We start from the raw sequence: 17,523 nt of genomic DNA, 5'->3' as shown, positions 1-17,523 counted from the left end.
TTCCTGGCAGGAATATCTGCAGATGCCTAGGGAAGGTTTTCAGAAGGTGCTGTTATCCGCAGAAAATGAAGCTGTTGAACGTTTTGTCTCATTGATGCATCGATCATGGCCAAGAATTCAGGTGGGTGACAACATGCTGAGTATATTTGTATGTAGCATTGCAGGGCTACTTGGATGCTAAAGGATTCTGGGATTTGGAGAATATTTTTGCCAATAGTTGCATTATAAACATTTTAATTACTAGTCAGACACAGAAGGAAAAGAGAAAAGTTGACAGATCAGTACCAGAAGTCATATTAAAACAATTAAGTGTTGGAAGATCTTAACTAAATACAGGCAGTCCCTGGGTTACGTACAAGATAGGGTCCATAGGTTTGTTCCTAAGTTGAATTTGTATGTAAGTTGAAACTTTATAATTGTACTTCTAGACAATTTTTTTTTTGCCCCAGTGACAATTGGAGTTTAAAATTTTTTTGCTGTAATTGGACCCAGGATTAACAATAAAGCTTCATTACAGACACTTTACAGCTGATCATTGCAGCCTGGGACTAAAGCAAAGCATCCGGAGAGGTCACCAGAGGTCACAGTGGGCAGAGGTTTCTGTCTGTAACTAGAGGGCATCTGTAAGTCGGGTGTCCTTAAGTAGGGGACTGCCTGTACTTGAGAAAATGCTAGTTTGACATGTATGGTTCATTAATATACTAAGGTTTTAGAAGTTTAACTATATTTTAGGACAAAATTCCTCAAATAAAATATGATAAGAAATACTTTTAAAATATTATTTGTTCCCATCTGTCTAGATGACCCATCCTGATGAAAGGGGTTTGGAGACCTTAACTTCAATGGTCATTCAGAAGTTTCCACTCTTAACACCTCAAATATTTGTGGACCTTTCCCAGTTCATTCCTTTCATGTCCATACCTGACATTGTAAGCTTCCCGATATCTCTTTTGGCCAACCAAAGTGTGTAAGTAGGAGACCAAAGTGATTTTTATTATTATTTTATCATACACTGATGTTAATGAGCTTTATGACATACCTAACAATGACACATTGATGAGAATTGCTGCTGTGTTATTTATACCTCCATACAATTTCTCATTTGACTACGATGACTTTTTCAGTGCCTGTGACTAATAGGCCTCGAAATGCTCAATTGTTGTTGATATTCATATATCATCCAGTCAGTCGGAAAAGTGATAAATATAAGAGTGGTGGGGATGCAATTTCAGTTGATTTCAGCGCTGCTGGTCTTACTGAGCAAAGCCAAAGTGAGTCAGCCCTTTGCATTGTGTAGTAGCAGTCCAGGTTTACAGTAGACTCTGCTCTTATTAAAGTGCATGGATGCCAAGCCTGCAGTTACTGCTTAAGTTCTACACATTGGATGGAGCTATTTCCATCCATGTCCATATAGTGTACAATCACATTGCCAGTGCCTCTCTTATCAGCTGATTGGTGGTCTGCTCGCTGTCACACCCTCCACCGATCTCACGTTGATGACCTATCCCTAAGGTAGGCCGTTAAAATGTTGGGACTGAAATCTCCTTTAAGCTGAAAATTCTCTGTTATCATTATTAATGATTATTATTAATAAATCACTATTATTATGTCTACATATTTTATTACAATAACTCTAATGTTTATGGCTGAAAATGAATCATTTCTTCTAGTCTAGATGCAATAAAAGTTCACAGTCAAGAAATGAAGGTCCCTCAGAAGCGTGCGTTTGCTAAACATTTCCTGCATGCTGATATGTTTGGTGATGTCCCATCATGGCCACCACATTTTCTGAGGTCTATTCAGCCACTTCTGCCATATCTGCCATATTGCCACTTTTTACAGCTCAGCTCTGATCAGGTTTGTATATATTTTATACACAGTACAGGCAGTCCTTGGATTACAGACAAGACAGGTTCTCTAGGTTTGTTCTTACGTTGAATTTTTATGTAAGTCGGAACTGTATATTTTATAATTGTAACCCCAGCCAATTTTTTTTGGTCTCTTTGACAATTGGATTTTAAAAATGTTGTATTGTCATAAGAACCAGAATTAGCAATAAAGCTTCATTACAGACCCCTGTGATAACTGCTACAGCTGATCATTGTCGCCTAAGCGTAAAGTACAGTAAATTACCAACATCCAGAGGTCCATTTGTAACTAGGGGTCGTCTGTAAGTTAGGTGTTCTTAAGTAGGGTCCACCTGTATATACTACACATCTGTATTATGGAATAAGATCACAGGCTGTGGGGTGTAACAATACATTTGTCACATGCATTAGTTGATCACGTGCTTTAGTTATAGTTCAGTAGTTTTTTACACATAATAAGTTGAATAAAAAGGCTGTATAAACAGTCAAAATCTAATATTTATAGCAATGTGCAACATAGTGAGTTTGGAGTTAATGTGACTGTGATTATAAAGTGGCACAAGTCATGAGAGCACATTTCAGTAATGTATTATACATAGGATTATTGTGTTGGGGAAGTGTACAAATTCTGAATAAAAGAGACGCTAGATAGGTACTGACAGTTGTACTAATCATTTCTATTGTGCCGCTCAGATTAAATTGCTGGCAGATGGCTGGAAAGAAGTGAACCTGGGGATGGTACAAGGCCGTCATGTGGCACAAAGCCTAATGAACACAAGCAAAGAAATTGACAAAGTAGAGAGGTATTCTTTCTTTATCTATAGAAATATTCTTCTCTGGAAAATTTGGAGAATTCTGAATTCTGCTGGCAGGCTGAAGCAATTTTTACTAGGAAATAAAAAAGTTTTAATTCTCGGATAAATGTAGGGACAGTCAGGAAGCCTACATACACAAGAGGTGGTAGACCTTTCCTGTCGAAATCGGGAAGTTCATTAGCTACACATCTAACATCTAGTAAAAAAAACAACCATCACACAATAGATAATAATTTATAATGTTCATTTTGATATGATTTTAAAATTTAAAAAGTACTTTACGTTAAAGGCTTTTTTTTTTTACATTTTGTAAATTTAACCCCAAATCTAAAAATGTAAAAAAAAAGTTTTCAAGGTTGCACACAAAGTTATGACTCTTAAACCACTATGTCATCACATTTACGCTTCTGTGGTGTTTACGTTTATGTCTTATTTACACTTACGTTACGTTACATGGCGTTTGCATTTGTCATGCTTGCATTGCGTTTATGCACAGATTTATGTGGCATTTGTGTTTGTCTCATATGCATCGTGTTTACATGTATGTGGAGTTTGCTTCGCATTTACATGATATTTGCATTTACGTGGCATTTGTTCCATGTTCACGTTTGCATTTATGTGGCATTGCATTTGCATTTATGTGGTGCTTGCATCGCATTTGTGTTTGCATGCCATTTACATTACATTTGAGTTTACACTTACATGTCATTTACATTGCATGTATGTTACAATTACAATGCATTTGCATTTCCACAGCACTCATATTTAGAACATGTTTGTATCTTGGTCACATTGCAATTTGTACCATTTTTGTAAACACTGTGTAAACGAAATGTTAACCGGAAATTAGCAGAATCTGAATACATATGTATGAACACAGCATCTAACTAAGCAGAGAGAGATCATATATTGTCTGCCACTGAGAGAAGCTTAGCATAACACACGCACTAAGAGAAGATTATACACCCACCGGCCACTTTATTAGGTACACCATGCTAGTAACGGGTTGGACCCCCTTTTGCCTTCAGAACTGCCTCAATTCTTCGTGGCATAGATTCAACAAGGTGCTGGAAGCATTCCTCAGAGATTTTGGTCCATATTGACATGATGGCATCACACAGTTGCCGCAGATTTGTCGGCTGCACATCCATGATGCGAATCTCCCGTTCCACCACATCCCAAAGATGCTCTATTGGATTGAGATCTGGTGACTGTGGAGGCCATTTGAGTACAGTGAACTCATTGTCATGTTCAAGAAACCAGTCTGAGATGATTCCAGCTTTATTACATGGCGCATTATCCTGCTGAAAGTAGCCATCAGATGTTGGGTACATTGTGGTCATAAAGGGATTGACATGGTCAGCAATAATACTCAGGTAGGCTGTGGCATTGCAACGATGCTCAATTGGTACCAAGGGGCCCAAAGAGTGCCAAGAAAATATTCCCCACACCATGACACCACCACCACCAGCCTGAACCGTTGATACAAGGCAGGATGGATCCATGCTTTCATGTTGTTGACGCCAAATTCTGACCCTACCATCCGAATGTCGCAGCAGAAATCGAGACTCATCAGACCAGGCAACGTTTTTCCAATCTTTTACTGTCCAATTTCGATGAGCTTGTGCAAATTGTAGCCTCAGTTTCCTGTTCTTAGCTGAAAGGAGTGGCACTTGGTGTGGTCTTCTGCTGCTGTAGCCCATCTGCCTCAAAGTTCGACGTACTGTGCGTTCAGAGATGCTCTTCTGCCTACCTTGGTTGTAACGGGTGGCGATTTGAGTCACTGTTGCCTTTCTATCAGCTCAAACCAGTCTGCCCATTCTCCTCTGACCTCTGGCATCAACAAGGCATTTTCGCCCACAGAACTGCCGCTCACTGGATGTTTTTTCTTTTTCGGGCCATTCTCTGTAAACCCTAGAGATGGTTGTGTGCGTGAAAATCCCAGTAGATCAGCAGTTTCTGAAATGGCCCCAACAACCATGACACGTTCAAAGGCACTCAAATCACCTTTCTTCCCCATACTGATGCTCGGTTTGAACTGCAGGAGATTGTCTTGACCATGTCTACATGCCTAAATGCACTGAGTTGCCGACATGTGATTGGCTGATTAGAAATGAAGTGTTAACGAGCAATTGGACAGGTGTACCTAATAAAGTGGCCAGTGAGTGTACATTACACACACACTGTCACACAATGTCTTCCACATGAGAGAAGATTAGCATAACACACGCCTCCAGCTCCAGCTTTTCCTCTCTGAGCAAACACAGATTCCAATGGTCAGATACTGGGACTGATATCTCCACAACCGTGGGGGCTACAAAGAAGATTCAAAGAGCCCCTACAGGGCGGTATGTTCATCTCCATATAAGTAAGGAAGTGAAAGGTCCTCTTTAACAGAGGAAAGGGATGCTAGTGTGAATTTAGCCTAATACTTAAGGGGTATTCCCATCTGGGCATTTACACTTAATTTAATTAATTTGCCATATGTAAACATTTCTTTAATTGGATGTTATTAAAAAAATGTTCCTGTGTGAAGATAATTTCTCATAAATGTAGTTATGAAGTCCCTTGAAATGAGATAGCTTCCTCGGATACGACCACATCACATTTTGGCAGCAGTAGCCAGACATGTGCTATTGAGTTCTGCCTGACCACATGGTTGCAGCAATCATTACCACAGGATGGCTGTGGGACATGCAGTAACTCCCGGACATTTCATATACAAAAACTTTTCGTTTCTTTGTGCAATCCCTCCAGCAGAGGTGGTCGTATCCAAGGACACAGTCTTGTTTCTAAGGGACCATATGACTACCATAAGAAATTATCTTCACACAGGTATGTTTTTTTAATAACATCTAATTGAAGAAATGTATATATATATGGCAGAGTAATAAAATTGAATATGAATGCCAAGACGAGAATACCTCTTTAAGGCAAAGGTTGAGAAAAGGCTATACTTGTCAGTATTTGGAATCTTATTATCTTGCATTTGGTCAAATTGTATAAGCAAATATTTTTTGCCAGAAGTTGCATTTTCTCTCTTGCATCAGCATAGAACTGAAGTTACGGTAACTTTCTTTTCCTCTCTGGATTAGCACACTCTGCAAACCCAGAGCCATGTACATTGATGTGCTAGTTGTATAATATTAAATGTTTTACTGTTGCAGGCTCGGTCATCTCATTTGTTACTTGACATATGAAGACCTGCACCAATTTCAGCCCTTCCATTACCCACTAGGAGTAGTAGAGAGGAAGCTGCTTGAATGTGTTTCACAAAGGACATTATCCAAACATGGACGAGTAAGTGGTCACAATATGCCAATTAGTTTTATTAACTACTACATCTATTTATATCAGTTAAATTACTTTTTAATAACTATCTGATTAAGTAATTATATATTAGATCTGGGATCCAACAAAGCCTAAAAATTAAGGGGGTGAACCAATGGTGAAGCACGGTATCCACTCTTTCAACACATCTGGTGCAGTATAAGACTGTCTAGTCTAACTGTGTGCTGTCTAAGGCTACATTCACATCTGGTTGTTGTGATACACTCACCAGGATAGCTCTATATATATTGAGCATGTACCTTGACATATGCTGGCAGATGGAGGCATCCTTTAGCCTCTGTCTGCACAGTATATATCGTAAATGGGGAAAACACAGGTTTGGAAAGATGCAGCAAGCTTCGTCTTTCCATCCTGATTTATGGGGGACGAATGCAATGTACTGTATTCCTTCCCTGGCCTGCGCTCAGGGAGATTCCCTGTGATTAAATTGTTCATATAAGGACAGTGGCATCACTGGGGGAAACACCTTAAACATCTACAGCAGCCAATCACTGGCTGCTGCTAAAGCTCCCTCCTCTTCTGGATTTTGGGGAGGCGGGGCAGGATGACCTATCCCACTTTATGTGCATACAGAGGAATATATAGGAGCCCTTTGTTGTAAGGAGGCATCGGGAGTCCTACCGGCATATCCTTACAATAAAGGCAATAAACGTGATGTAAATGCAGCCTTATTTTTCAACATCTGCCCCGATTGAATGTGTTCAGTTCCATTCTACCATTTTGTGGGCACATTGGATAGTGAAGAAGGGTCATAGTTTAGTCATTGTCTTCTTAAAATATTATATTATGTTTCGTTCGACTAAAAATTGGTCTAGATAATTAATAGAAAATGCTTTGTGCTAAATAATAGTTTGAGGCTGACATTTTGCCTTCTTATGCCATTGCTTTTCAGCTGGCGTACTCCTTGGCAAATCTACTTAAAAGTGCTAATTTACAGACACTGGACTTTAATGAGTTGACAGGATGGAGAAGTCTTCTTCCAGAAATGGGGGTCACATTCTTCCGGTCACTTCCACAAAATTATCTTACCTCTTTACTTCTTCAACTACAAGCATCTGATCTTTCTTCTGCGCAGGTATGTTATCCACTAAACACATTGCACAGGACAATATGATGTAAAGTCTCCCTGTGCCGTTACAGTCCTTGCATCATGTTTCCATTAACATGTTTTTGTGCAGACGGCCTAACCCTCAATTATTCAGTGTATTCAAACTACCTAGGTTACTCTCCTTATCTTTAGTGATCATTTTTCAATGACAACATTACTCTTTAGATTTACACTGGTTCTAACTGGGAAAATAGGGGGGGTTCACTGGAAAAATTTAATAAGGTACACTAAAGTGATGACTTTGTTTGCCCACGTGAGCTGAACAGAGAAAATGTATAGATGTGAATGTAGTGATGTGTATATAAATGTATAAGATCTCACTTGGCACTGTTATTGGTCTTTCTCATTTATTTTAGGCATTGTCAATACTCACTAACATCACTGTAAAACTAAATGTAAGTATTAAAAGCAGGTATAAGCTTTATGTATGAAAGTATACATGCCCTGTGGAGGATTTCTATTTCATCCCTTGTTCCTATGGGTAACCACATGTAACTGCCACTGACCAGTATTTGTGCATGTACATATTTTAATGTGAAGAATTGCAGGTGTAGTGTCTGCCTGTAGTCAATTCAGCAAGCCTCCATCTGTCTGCAGAAGTGTTGTTGTATCATAATACTGTCCAATATACACATGCTTGATGGAGAATCACTGGAGAGTTCTGCTCATTTTAAGTGTTAAAGAAATAAACATAAATGTATTTTATTGAACTTTTCTTGTTGTGATAATGCAACACAAAGTATGAAGTACCTATTTGTGAAGTGTAATTAAAATGATACTTGCTTTTTCAAACTTTTGCAATTTAAAAAAAACTGAACAGTGTGGTGTGCATCTGGATTCAAAAAATGTATTTGGCATCTAGGCCCACAAAGTTAGATTTTGGTTTTCTCTGAGCACCAGAGAACCTTCTACAATATTCTGGATTCTAAATAAATCATTGCAAACTGAGACTTGTTAAGGTTATCATTTAAAAGGGGCATTCATCTTGCCACTTTTGCACAATAGGCAGATATGAGTATACTATAAATGTTTGTATTGTGGAGAGATTCTCCCAACTAAGCCTTGGGACTTCTTGGCTGTGTCTCCTATTAGTGCTCTCCTTGACTGATTTTAATTTCATGGTCATGTCTTGGTAGGTTAGCAATCATGCAATACTTTTTCCATTCATGGATGGTAGATTGAACAGTGCCCAGTAAGATCTTCAGAGTTTGGGCAATTTTTTAAAGAACTTAACCTTATGATACACCTACAACTTTGTCCCTGAACTGTCTAATGCGTTCCTTGGTTCTCATGATACTGTTTGTTCATTAATGTTCTGTAACAAATCTCTGAGGCGTTCAAGAAACAGATAGAGTTATGCAGAGAATAAATTAGATACACATATAATCTGTTTAGTAATAAATTACAGCGAACTAAGTATGCTTAAAAACACTTAAAACTTTTTGAAAAGCATGTATTATTTTCTTTACACTTAAAAAATACTTTATACTATGTGTTGATTGATCTGATAAAATATTGATAAAATGTGTTTAAAGGAAACCTACCATGAGGAATCTACCATCAGAAGTATATCTGACGGTAGATTCCTCCTCCCTGTCTCTGCCCTAATCTGTAATTTAATAATCCTGGAACCTATCCTAACTTGTCAAAAACTTTGTTTTAGTAATAAGTAAATTAACTGCAGAGGCTACTGGGGTGTGTTCTAGCCTGGTCAGGCACTGGGAGCTAATACAGCTAGTACAGTAGCTTCTTCAGTTAATTTACATATTACTAAAATTAAGTTTTTAACAAGTAAGGTTAGTTTCCAGGATTATTAAATGACAGATTAGGGCAGATGCGGGCACAAAGAATCTACTATCAGATCTACTTCTGGTAGGTTTCCTTTAACCCCTTACCGACGCGCCATACTAGTACGGCGCGCTTCGGTTCTCTGTGCATAGAGAGGGCTCGCGGACTGAGCCCTCTCCATAGCAGGTAAGTCTTTGCTGCATATTGCAGCAAAGACTTACTGGTAACACTGGTGTTCTCCTGCCGATCGCCGCCGGCAATGGTGCCGGAGGCTTCAAAAAGCTAAGGATGGTTGCTTCCCGTGACAACATCGGGGATCAGCAATCAATCGCCATGGCAGCCTTGGGTCTTTCCAAGTCCTGAAGCTTTCTTGTTTTAACCCTTTCATTACAATGTGCTATCAGCACGTTGTAATGAATGAGGAGGAAAATCCCCATATACTGCCATACTGTAGTATGGCAGTATATGATAGGATCGATCAGACAACCTAGGGTTAAAGTACCCTAGGGAGTCTGAAAAATAGTAAAATTAATAAAAAAAAGTTAAAAATAAAATTATAATTAAAAAAAAACTAAAAATTCAAATCACCCCTCTTTCCCTAGAACTGATATAAATATTAATAAACAATAAAAATCGAAACACATTAGGTATCACTGCATCCGAAAATGCCCAATCTTTCAAAATATAATAACTGTTTTTCATTGCGTTTAACCCCTAAACTGAAAATATTCGAAAATAGCACTTTTTTGCCATTTTGAAAAATATAAAAAAATCTATAAAAAGGGATCAAAAGGTCGCACAGTTCTAAACATGATAGCAATGAAAACGTCATCAAAAGTTGCAAAAAATGACACCCCCCACAGCTCCTTAAATCAAAGTATGAAAAAGTTATTGGCACCAGAAGATGGCAAAATAAAAAAAATATATTTTTGTACAGTAGGTTTTAATTTTTATAAATCTATGAAAACATTATAAAACCTATACAAATTTGGTATCCCCGTAATTGTGCCGACTCAAAGAATAAAGTAGACCTGTCATTTGCGGCGCACAGTGAAAGCTGTAAAATCCAAGCCCACAAGAAAACGCCACAGATGTGTTATATTTGTCAATTGTTACTGCATTTGGAATTTTTTCCGCTTCCCAGTACACAGTATGGCATATTAAATACTGCCACTATGAAGACCAATTTGTTACGCGGAAAATAAACCGCCACACAGATCTTTACGTGGAAAAATAAAAAAGTTATAGATTTTTGAATGTAGGGAGTGAAAAATAGAAATGAAAAAACAAAAAAAGGCCAGGTCGTTAAGGGGTTAAGGTAATGGCTTTAACATTTTAAATGAAAAGTTCAAGAGGAATGAATACTATTGCAATCCACCATTTATCAATAAAAATACATAATCTAAATGCCTGTATTTTTCTTTCCTTTGTTGTTAATGCAGCATTTGCACTTATCTAAAAAATAATTGAAATAACATAATGTGAAAATTTGATCTTTATTATTTTGTAGGTTGCAGAGCAGGTGATTTGTGACCTGCACCCTTTGCTTCCAGTTCTTAGCCCTGAACACTTGCGCTCTCTCCCCACCTCACTGTTGGGCAAAGCTTGTCAGTGTCTTCGACCTTCTCTGCCTCTATTAACGGCTGCTCAGAAAGCGGCATTAATGCAGTCATTACGGGTATGATGCTTACCATCTACTATTAATGTGTATTATATTCACAGTAAGTAACATCATTTTTAATGATAGCGGTCCAACTAAAGGCATGACATGGCCATATACATTTCCATATAACTGTGGATATATTTTATTGCACTTATAACATTTGTGTACAGCTGAGGATGGTTTGCTTTTTGGTTACATTCTGTACATAGTAGTTTGAACACTCCTTTATATAAATCCACCACATGAGTCTCCTGTTGATTTTAGTCAGGGTTGGTAACAGTTAAGTTAGCTGAGATGGACAGCTCACACTCCTCCACTCTTATCTTGTGCTGGCCTGCTTTATATGCATGTCATTGAACTGTGTTAAAAGACTTCTGGTTCCAGTTCTTGCTATAAGCCTTATTTGGAATTTGCTGGTGTTTATCTTCTCTTCTGTATTTAGGATCCCTTGACCCTTTACTTGTTTTATGACCGTTCATTTTGCTTATCAATTATTTACTGCATTGTCCTGTTGGTGCTGACCAATATGTTTCGACTACCCTTATGTATGTATTGTCCAGTCTTTGTCTTCCTGTTTGCACTTTGGAGCAGGAAGGGAAAGTCCACCAGGTATCACCTACCACTTAGGGTAGGATGGGCAAATAGGTAGGTACAGTTGGAAGGGGGTTTAGTCTTAGGGCTTAATGTCTTTGTCTGTCCCTCTAAGCCACCCACATATCACCCACGTGTAAGCTATTGTTCCATAAAACAATATAACTCAAAGCAGTTACTGCTTCAGTGCCACCATTTGAGTGCCAATCATCTAATCATTTCTTCATAACTAACACTTATCCCTTGGCACACTTAGCCCCTTGGCAATTTTCCAGTGACACCTTCAATTTTACCGTTGTAATGTTTAATATAATCTATAAGATTTTTACAGTGAAAATATCTCTGCATGTGTAGTATGCTGTTTTAAAGTTCTAAAGTACCAACAGTGAAAAATCTACTCTGTGACAGCGTCTGAGACTTTACATTCCATTGTTTACTATATTTACAAAATAATAGCATATATTTTACTTGATTGGGTTAGGATATTGAATAAATAATTGGTTCTGTTACATTATTTAGAAGTTTTTAATCTTATTCATCTAGAGACATATCCAAGACGTTGAAATCTGGCCTGAGCAGTACTCCTGTCTTCTGCCTTTTGCACCATTGAAATTATTGCATTTGGACACACAGATACTACTCCGTAACATGAGCCTGTATGGAGAAGTTGCCTGGATGCCACAGCAGGTAACATCGGACTACACCAGATACTATTGTACTTTATAGCTGCGCACAGGGTTTACTGCCTATAAATGGAAAGAGTGGTAGTCTGATGTGTATCCATAGTCATGTATAGGGATTTTTTCATAGATCTGACTACAAAAGCAGAGCACAATGAGATTTTTACACACTTTAAAAATAAATAGTATGCATGAACGAAATTGCATGGCTGACAAAACCCATTGGGGCACATTTACTTGCCGCTCCCCCAATCAGTCGGATTGTCCAAAAATTCTCATATGAAAGGGGCTGAAATCTTCTGACTTTTTGCTAATTGCAAAAGTGAGAAAAAAGTGAAAAGGGTTTTAAGGGCAGGAAGAGTTAAATTTTTACAATGATCCCAAAAATATACCAGGTCACAGCTTAGATTTGCTTGTTTTACTTTTCAGCTGCGGGGACAACTACAAGATGCGCCAAAGTTAGTAAGAGGCATGTGCCTCTTTTTTTACTTTGACTGAACTTACCTTGGATGTAGATAATGGCATCATATGCTTTTTTCAAAAGCTTATTAGTTGTACACATTTTCACATAGTGACAGGTTCCCATAGACTTTTTAATACTTATTCCCAATCTGATTAAAGGAAACCTACCACCACAAATCTACCTATAAAGGTAGATCGGGTGGTAGGTGAATCAATGGGACGTGAGGATAGCCCTTTTAAGGGCTAATCCTCACGTCCCCGCACTGTTTTATAAACTTTTATTACATTAATATGTTAATTTACTTATGCGGCTACTGGGGCGTGGAGTAGCCGCATCTGAGGTTACACGAGGCGGCTACTCCACGCCCCGGTAGCCACATTACCCCTCCTACTCACCATGTTCGGCGCGCAGCTGCTCGTAGCTGCGCGCCCTCGTCCGCCGATCCTGCCGTCTGCGCATGCGCAGAACAGCAGGCCCGCGCCTGCGCAGCCCCGGCTTCAGAGCAGTGACCGCGCAGGCGCGGGCCTGCTGTTCTGCGCATGCGCAGACGTCAGGATCGGCGGACGAGGGCGCGCAGCTACGAGCAGCTGCGCGCCGAACATGGTGAGTAGGAGGGGTAATGTGGCTACCGGGGCGTGGAGTAGCCGCCTCGTGTAACCTCAGATGCGGCTACTCCACGCCCCAGTAGCCGCATAAGTAAATTAACATATTAATGTAATAAAAGTTTATAAAACAGTGCGGGGACGTGAGGATTAGCCCTTAAAAGGGCTATCCTCACGTCCCATTGATTCACCTACCACCCGATCTACCTTTATAGGTAGATTTGTGGTGGTAGGTGCCCTTTAATAATTAACATTAATAGCTCCACTCACATTAAAAAAAACATATAAAAGTATACCTGGCTTCCTGCCAGCAAAGAGGAAGAGTCATAGGTGTGTCTGAGCAAGACTGTGAGTTCCTGTGTGATTATTGTCACCATCTCATATTTGCTTTGCTAGCTTCAGCTGAGCTTACAGAGATTTTCTTGGAGCACATGTCTGTTAATGGCTGCTGGTGGTAGAGGGAGGAAGAAGTACCAAAGCAGAGAGAAGATAATGATGATGATGATAACACAGAGATTGCAGCCATGCACAGACGCTCCCGTGACTCAATCAGTTTTATAGCCAGATGAACTTTATATATTTTCAGAAGTACATGGAACAAGTAATGTTAATAATAAAAACCTTTCATTAGGTGTAAATTTGTGATCCTGATGACCTATGTAAAACCTGCAAACTTGCACCAGACTACAGTGAATCCTGGTGCAGGCTATAGTAAATTAGCTGGCTCTGGACGTCCCTGCACCTTTATGTCCGCTGGAATGGCATGGAGGTGTTGAAAGGGTGATAAGTCGTTATTTCCTGTCTGTGTGCTAAGAATTTTGACTTTTTTATGCATTGTTCGACAGATGTACAATACATGATACATCCTAATGAGTGATCTATGAATAACTGTTCTGTCTAGGCCAGTGGATGCTCTACATTTTAGTTTTTCATAAGTTTATTGGGTAACAAAGCCTGAAAAGGCTCCAACCACTCAAACAGTAGGTATGTACAGTAGCTAAAGTAAAGTACACTGAATCATCACAAAAAATAAAAATAAATGTCACATAGTCTGACAAAGTGCAATGATAGTTCGCAGGGTCCCTTAAAAGAACAGCTACATACATTTAGTACATACTAAATGTAGTGCATTTAGTATTGCATTTGTTGTCTGAGATTCACAATTAATGGTCTCTCCATGGGATTGGTGGGGGTACAGCACCTTAAGCAGACATACACACTGCAGTGCCTATAAAGCGCTCCTACAAGTAAAGAGCTTTCCACTTGAATCTCAAGTTTAATGTTATAACTGGTTGCATATGTAATATTGTTGTAATCTACACTTACGGTACTTAGCATATTAGCCATTTCCGTTACCAAGTTCAATGACATCATCCCATAAAAAGCATACGTTGACAAAAAATAACACCAGTTTTTAAAATACTGTTTCTGGTGATTTGATTCAGATGACATAAAGTTACTTTTTTTAAAGACCCCAACATTTTTTAATGGTTTACGGTTGTCCTTGCTCTCTCGATATTGCACAGGTCTGTATATGTTGTATGTAGCAACATACATACTCATAAGGAAGAGAAAAGTCACTTAACATTATTGTGAAGTTAGTAAGTTGGCTAATTGTTCTTTGCTTTTTTGGAACAGACTCAATTCCTTTGGAGGAAGATTCAGGCTGGTGCAAATCTGACCAAGAATACAATCCTGTAAGTCTGTTTGCAATGTGATAAGGTCACCTCCCGGTGGGGCATTAAGTTACACTGACAACACACGATGCATGTTTTGTGTAATGTGCAGATTATCTGTCGGCTAAAGTTGCAATCAAAATGTAACATCTTTTCTTTGTTAATAGCAGCCTTGGAACCCTGGCTAATGGGATTGAATGTGACAATCTACAGCAACTAAACACCTTGTCGGAAATCAGAGACGTGGTTAAATATCTCCAAGGGATCCCTAGTGGTCTACGAAAAAGTCTTGTAAGAAATGAAGTTTGATTTTAAAAACTAAACTACCTTTTCAGATTCTTTCGTTAAGATTTCTCTGATTATCTTTCATAGAGGAAGTGCATCTTGGAAGAAATTCAAAAGCGGCCTGAGCTTTCCTGGGAAGATACAGGCTGGATGGGACCAGAATTTATCACTGATCTCCCGTAAGTGCACATGAGCAATACTGAGGCAAAGAGAAATCATAACTTGATGGCAGATAACTGATGAATAAACAAGGAAAAAAAGGATATGTTCTTAAACTCCTGTTAGGACGGACATGAGTCACTTCAGGCAGTTTCTAGGGCAGATCAACTGAGTGTTATCAGCTGAGTAGTGGGATGTTCCAAAATACTTCTATGGATCAGGAAATGAAGAAAGCTGCAGCACTCCTTTTTAATCCAGTGAAAAAACTAGGTGTTCTTTATTCAAAGAATAATGAAACGTTTCAACATAATGGGGGAGATTTATTAATGTGTCGGTCTTTATACCAGTACAGAGTAGAACTAGACAGATCTCTGGTGCAGTATAAGACTGGTAAGCTGTACTTTGCATCTCCTATTAGTTGGACTAGTTTAAAATTTAGAATTTGCAGGTGCACAGGTAATTACTGGCGGAGACACACCCCCTTTTACTGACGACACGCCCATTTTCCCTAGGAACCAGAAAACTTAAATTGGTCTAAAACGTTTAGTAAATGTGGTGCACTGCCTTTCAAGTGCAAATTACTCTAGTTTTCTGGAATAGACACATTGATAAATCTCCTCCATTGTCTTTCTCAAGCATGCTTGATAATGCTTTCCTGCATGCTTTCTCCGTTTCCCGATCCGTGGTGAGTACTGGCAACAGGGACCAGCAGTGGCCACCCAGAGCTTACTTATAGACCACATTGGGTATGACAAGGAGTTCTATTTCACTGTTTATGATTAGACCAATATACTTCTATTTATCTAATCAGTGCTGACAGTATCAGAACTTGCAGAATTGCAACTAACTGGTTACTCCTACTTTACCCACTATTGTTTTTATAGGAGGAATGAGACTACACACACAACATAAAAATGGATTCAGAGGGTAGATCAAAGTAGCTTCTTCTAAACAAATGCCACAACATGTTTTAGGGGTCAGAAGAACCACTCTTTCCATTGGATATGACTTGACCCAGTAGAAGATCTACTGAGAAAGAAGGTTACACCTTCGCAATGTGTCTAGCTTTATACAATGGAATATATGACACATTCATATAGTACGTGCTAAAAAAGTTATTCTATGTGCTGGAGGCATATGAGGACGCTGTGAACGCCAAGCACTACAAACTAACAAAGCGCACAAGGACGCAGAGAATGCCTAGCGCCACATTTTACCATAGGAATATTGAGGGCCATAAAACAGAACATAAGGGCCATACAGCGGTAAAGAATAAGCCAATCTACGTGTGGAAAAGCATAAGTTCCGGCATGTGCACCATAATTGGAGAAACACAGGCCATCCCATTTTATAAAACGGCATTGTACAATATTAGAGCGTATTAACTACAGCAACAAAAAGGAGTTATCGATATAAGTACAGAAAACTTCAAGTGCACTAAAAAATTTTCTTTAGATCGAGTGATAAATAGAGAACAACTACAGTATTGATGTATATTTATTCAGAAATATTCATATATATACACCTCGTAATATTGAAAATAACCGCTCTTGAGTAAGGTCTTACTATAAGAGGTTGTGTGTCCTCCCAGATCATGGAGTGTATTTCATATTTTATGCTTTTTACTTTGTGAATTTTAGGTTATAAGATTTGTCATATATAATATATAATAAACAAGATATTATTTTACAATCATCAGTAGTTGAAAAGCCTTGGCAGTAGTGCCAACTTATTAACTATAACTAAACCCTTGGCTGGTCTTGTATACTGCTGGATGAAACTAGGAGGAATAACAAATAAACTGCACAAGATACAGAAAATATACTGATACCGACATGTCAGGAAAGCTGACAGCTCCTTTTTACTTGAACAATTGTTGTTGTACATCCTGGTGCCTGGCATATTATTGCACCAAGACCTATAATTACAGCAGCCAGAAAGGTCAAGTTTCATTATTATCTTATTTTTTTCAGAGTGAAACTGATTGATAGACTTTCTAATCAATCAGTTAAGTTATTCCTGGAACATGCCCATAAGTACCCAAAAAGTTTCATGGAGCTCCCATCTCATAAGAAGTCAATACTGGCTCAGAGAGCTCTTCATATCTTGGTAAGGGAGAATTATATGTATTTGGCTTGTATGTGTGTATAGAGTGTAAATAACATAGAATTCATTATTTTCTATAAAGCAAAGTTTATTAGATATACAGGCAGTTACATACAAGATAGGGTCTGTAGGTTTGTTCTTAAGTTGAATTTGTATGTAAGTCGGAACTGTATATTTAATCATTGTAATCTCAGCCAGAACTTTTTTGGACTCTGTGACAACTGGATTTTAAAAATGTTGGGTTGTCATAAGAACCAGGTTTAACAATAAAGCTTCATTACAGACACCTGTGATAACTGTTACAGCTGTTTATTGTAGCCTAGGACTAAAGTACAATAAATTACCAATTACCAGAGGTCCGTTTGTAA

General features: G+C 38.6%; 1 protein-coding gene across 1 annotated transcript in view; it reads left to right on the top strand.

Annotated features, from left to right (window-relative positions):
- The window catches only part of STRC (stereocilin), a 43,941-nt gene that overhangs the window by 11,926 nt on the left and 14,492 nt on the right, over window positions 1–17,523 (top strand). Inside the window, exons 7-19 of the mRNA XM_072148394.1 lie at window positions 11–121; window positions 801–967; window positions 1,671–1,857; window positions 2,562–2,671; window positions 5,851–5,983; window positions 6,927–7,109; window positions 7,499–7,537; window positions 10,441–10,608; window positions 11,728–11,871; window positions 14,568–14,626; window positions 14,773–14,896; window positions 14,978–15,069; window positions 17,023–17,158. Coding sequence (XP_072004495.1) covers window positions 11–121; window positions 801–967; window positions 1,671–1,857; window positions 2,562–2,671; window positions 5,851–5,983; window positions 6,927–7,109; window positions 7,499–7,537; window positions 10,441–10,608; window positions 11,728–11,871; window positions 14,568–14,626; window positions 14,773–14,896; window positions 14,978–15,069; window positions 17,023–17,158 — 1,653 coding nt within the window. The remainder of the gene's footprint in view (window positions 1–10; window positions 122–800; window positions 968–1,670; window positions 1,858–2,561; window positions 2,672–5,850; window positions 5,984–6,926; window positions 7,110–7,498; window positions 7,538–10,440; window positions 10,609–11,727; window positions 11,872–14,567; window positions 14,627–14,772; window positions 14,897–14,977; window positions 15,070–17,022; window positions 17,159–17,523) is intronic.

Source organism: Engystomops pustulosus, chromosome 4, assembly GCF_040894005.1.
Source record: "Engystomops pustulosus chromosome 4, aEngPut4.maternal, whole genome shotgun sequence".
In the NCBI taxonomy this organism is placed as follows: domain Eukaryota; kingdom Metazoa; phylum Chordata; class Amphibia; order Anura; family Leptodactylidae; genus Engystomops; species Engystomops pustulosus.
This window is presented reverse-complemented; position numbering and strand designations above follow the sequence as displayed.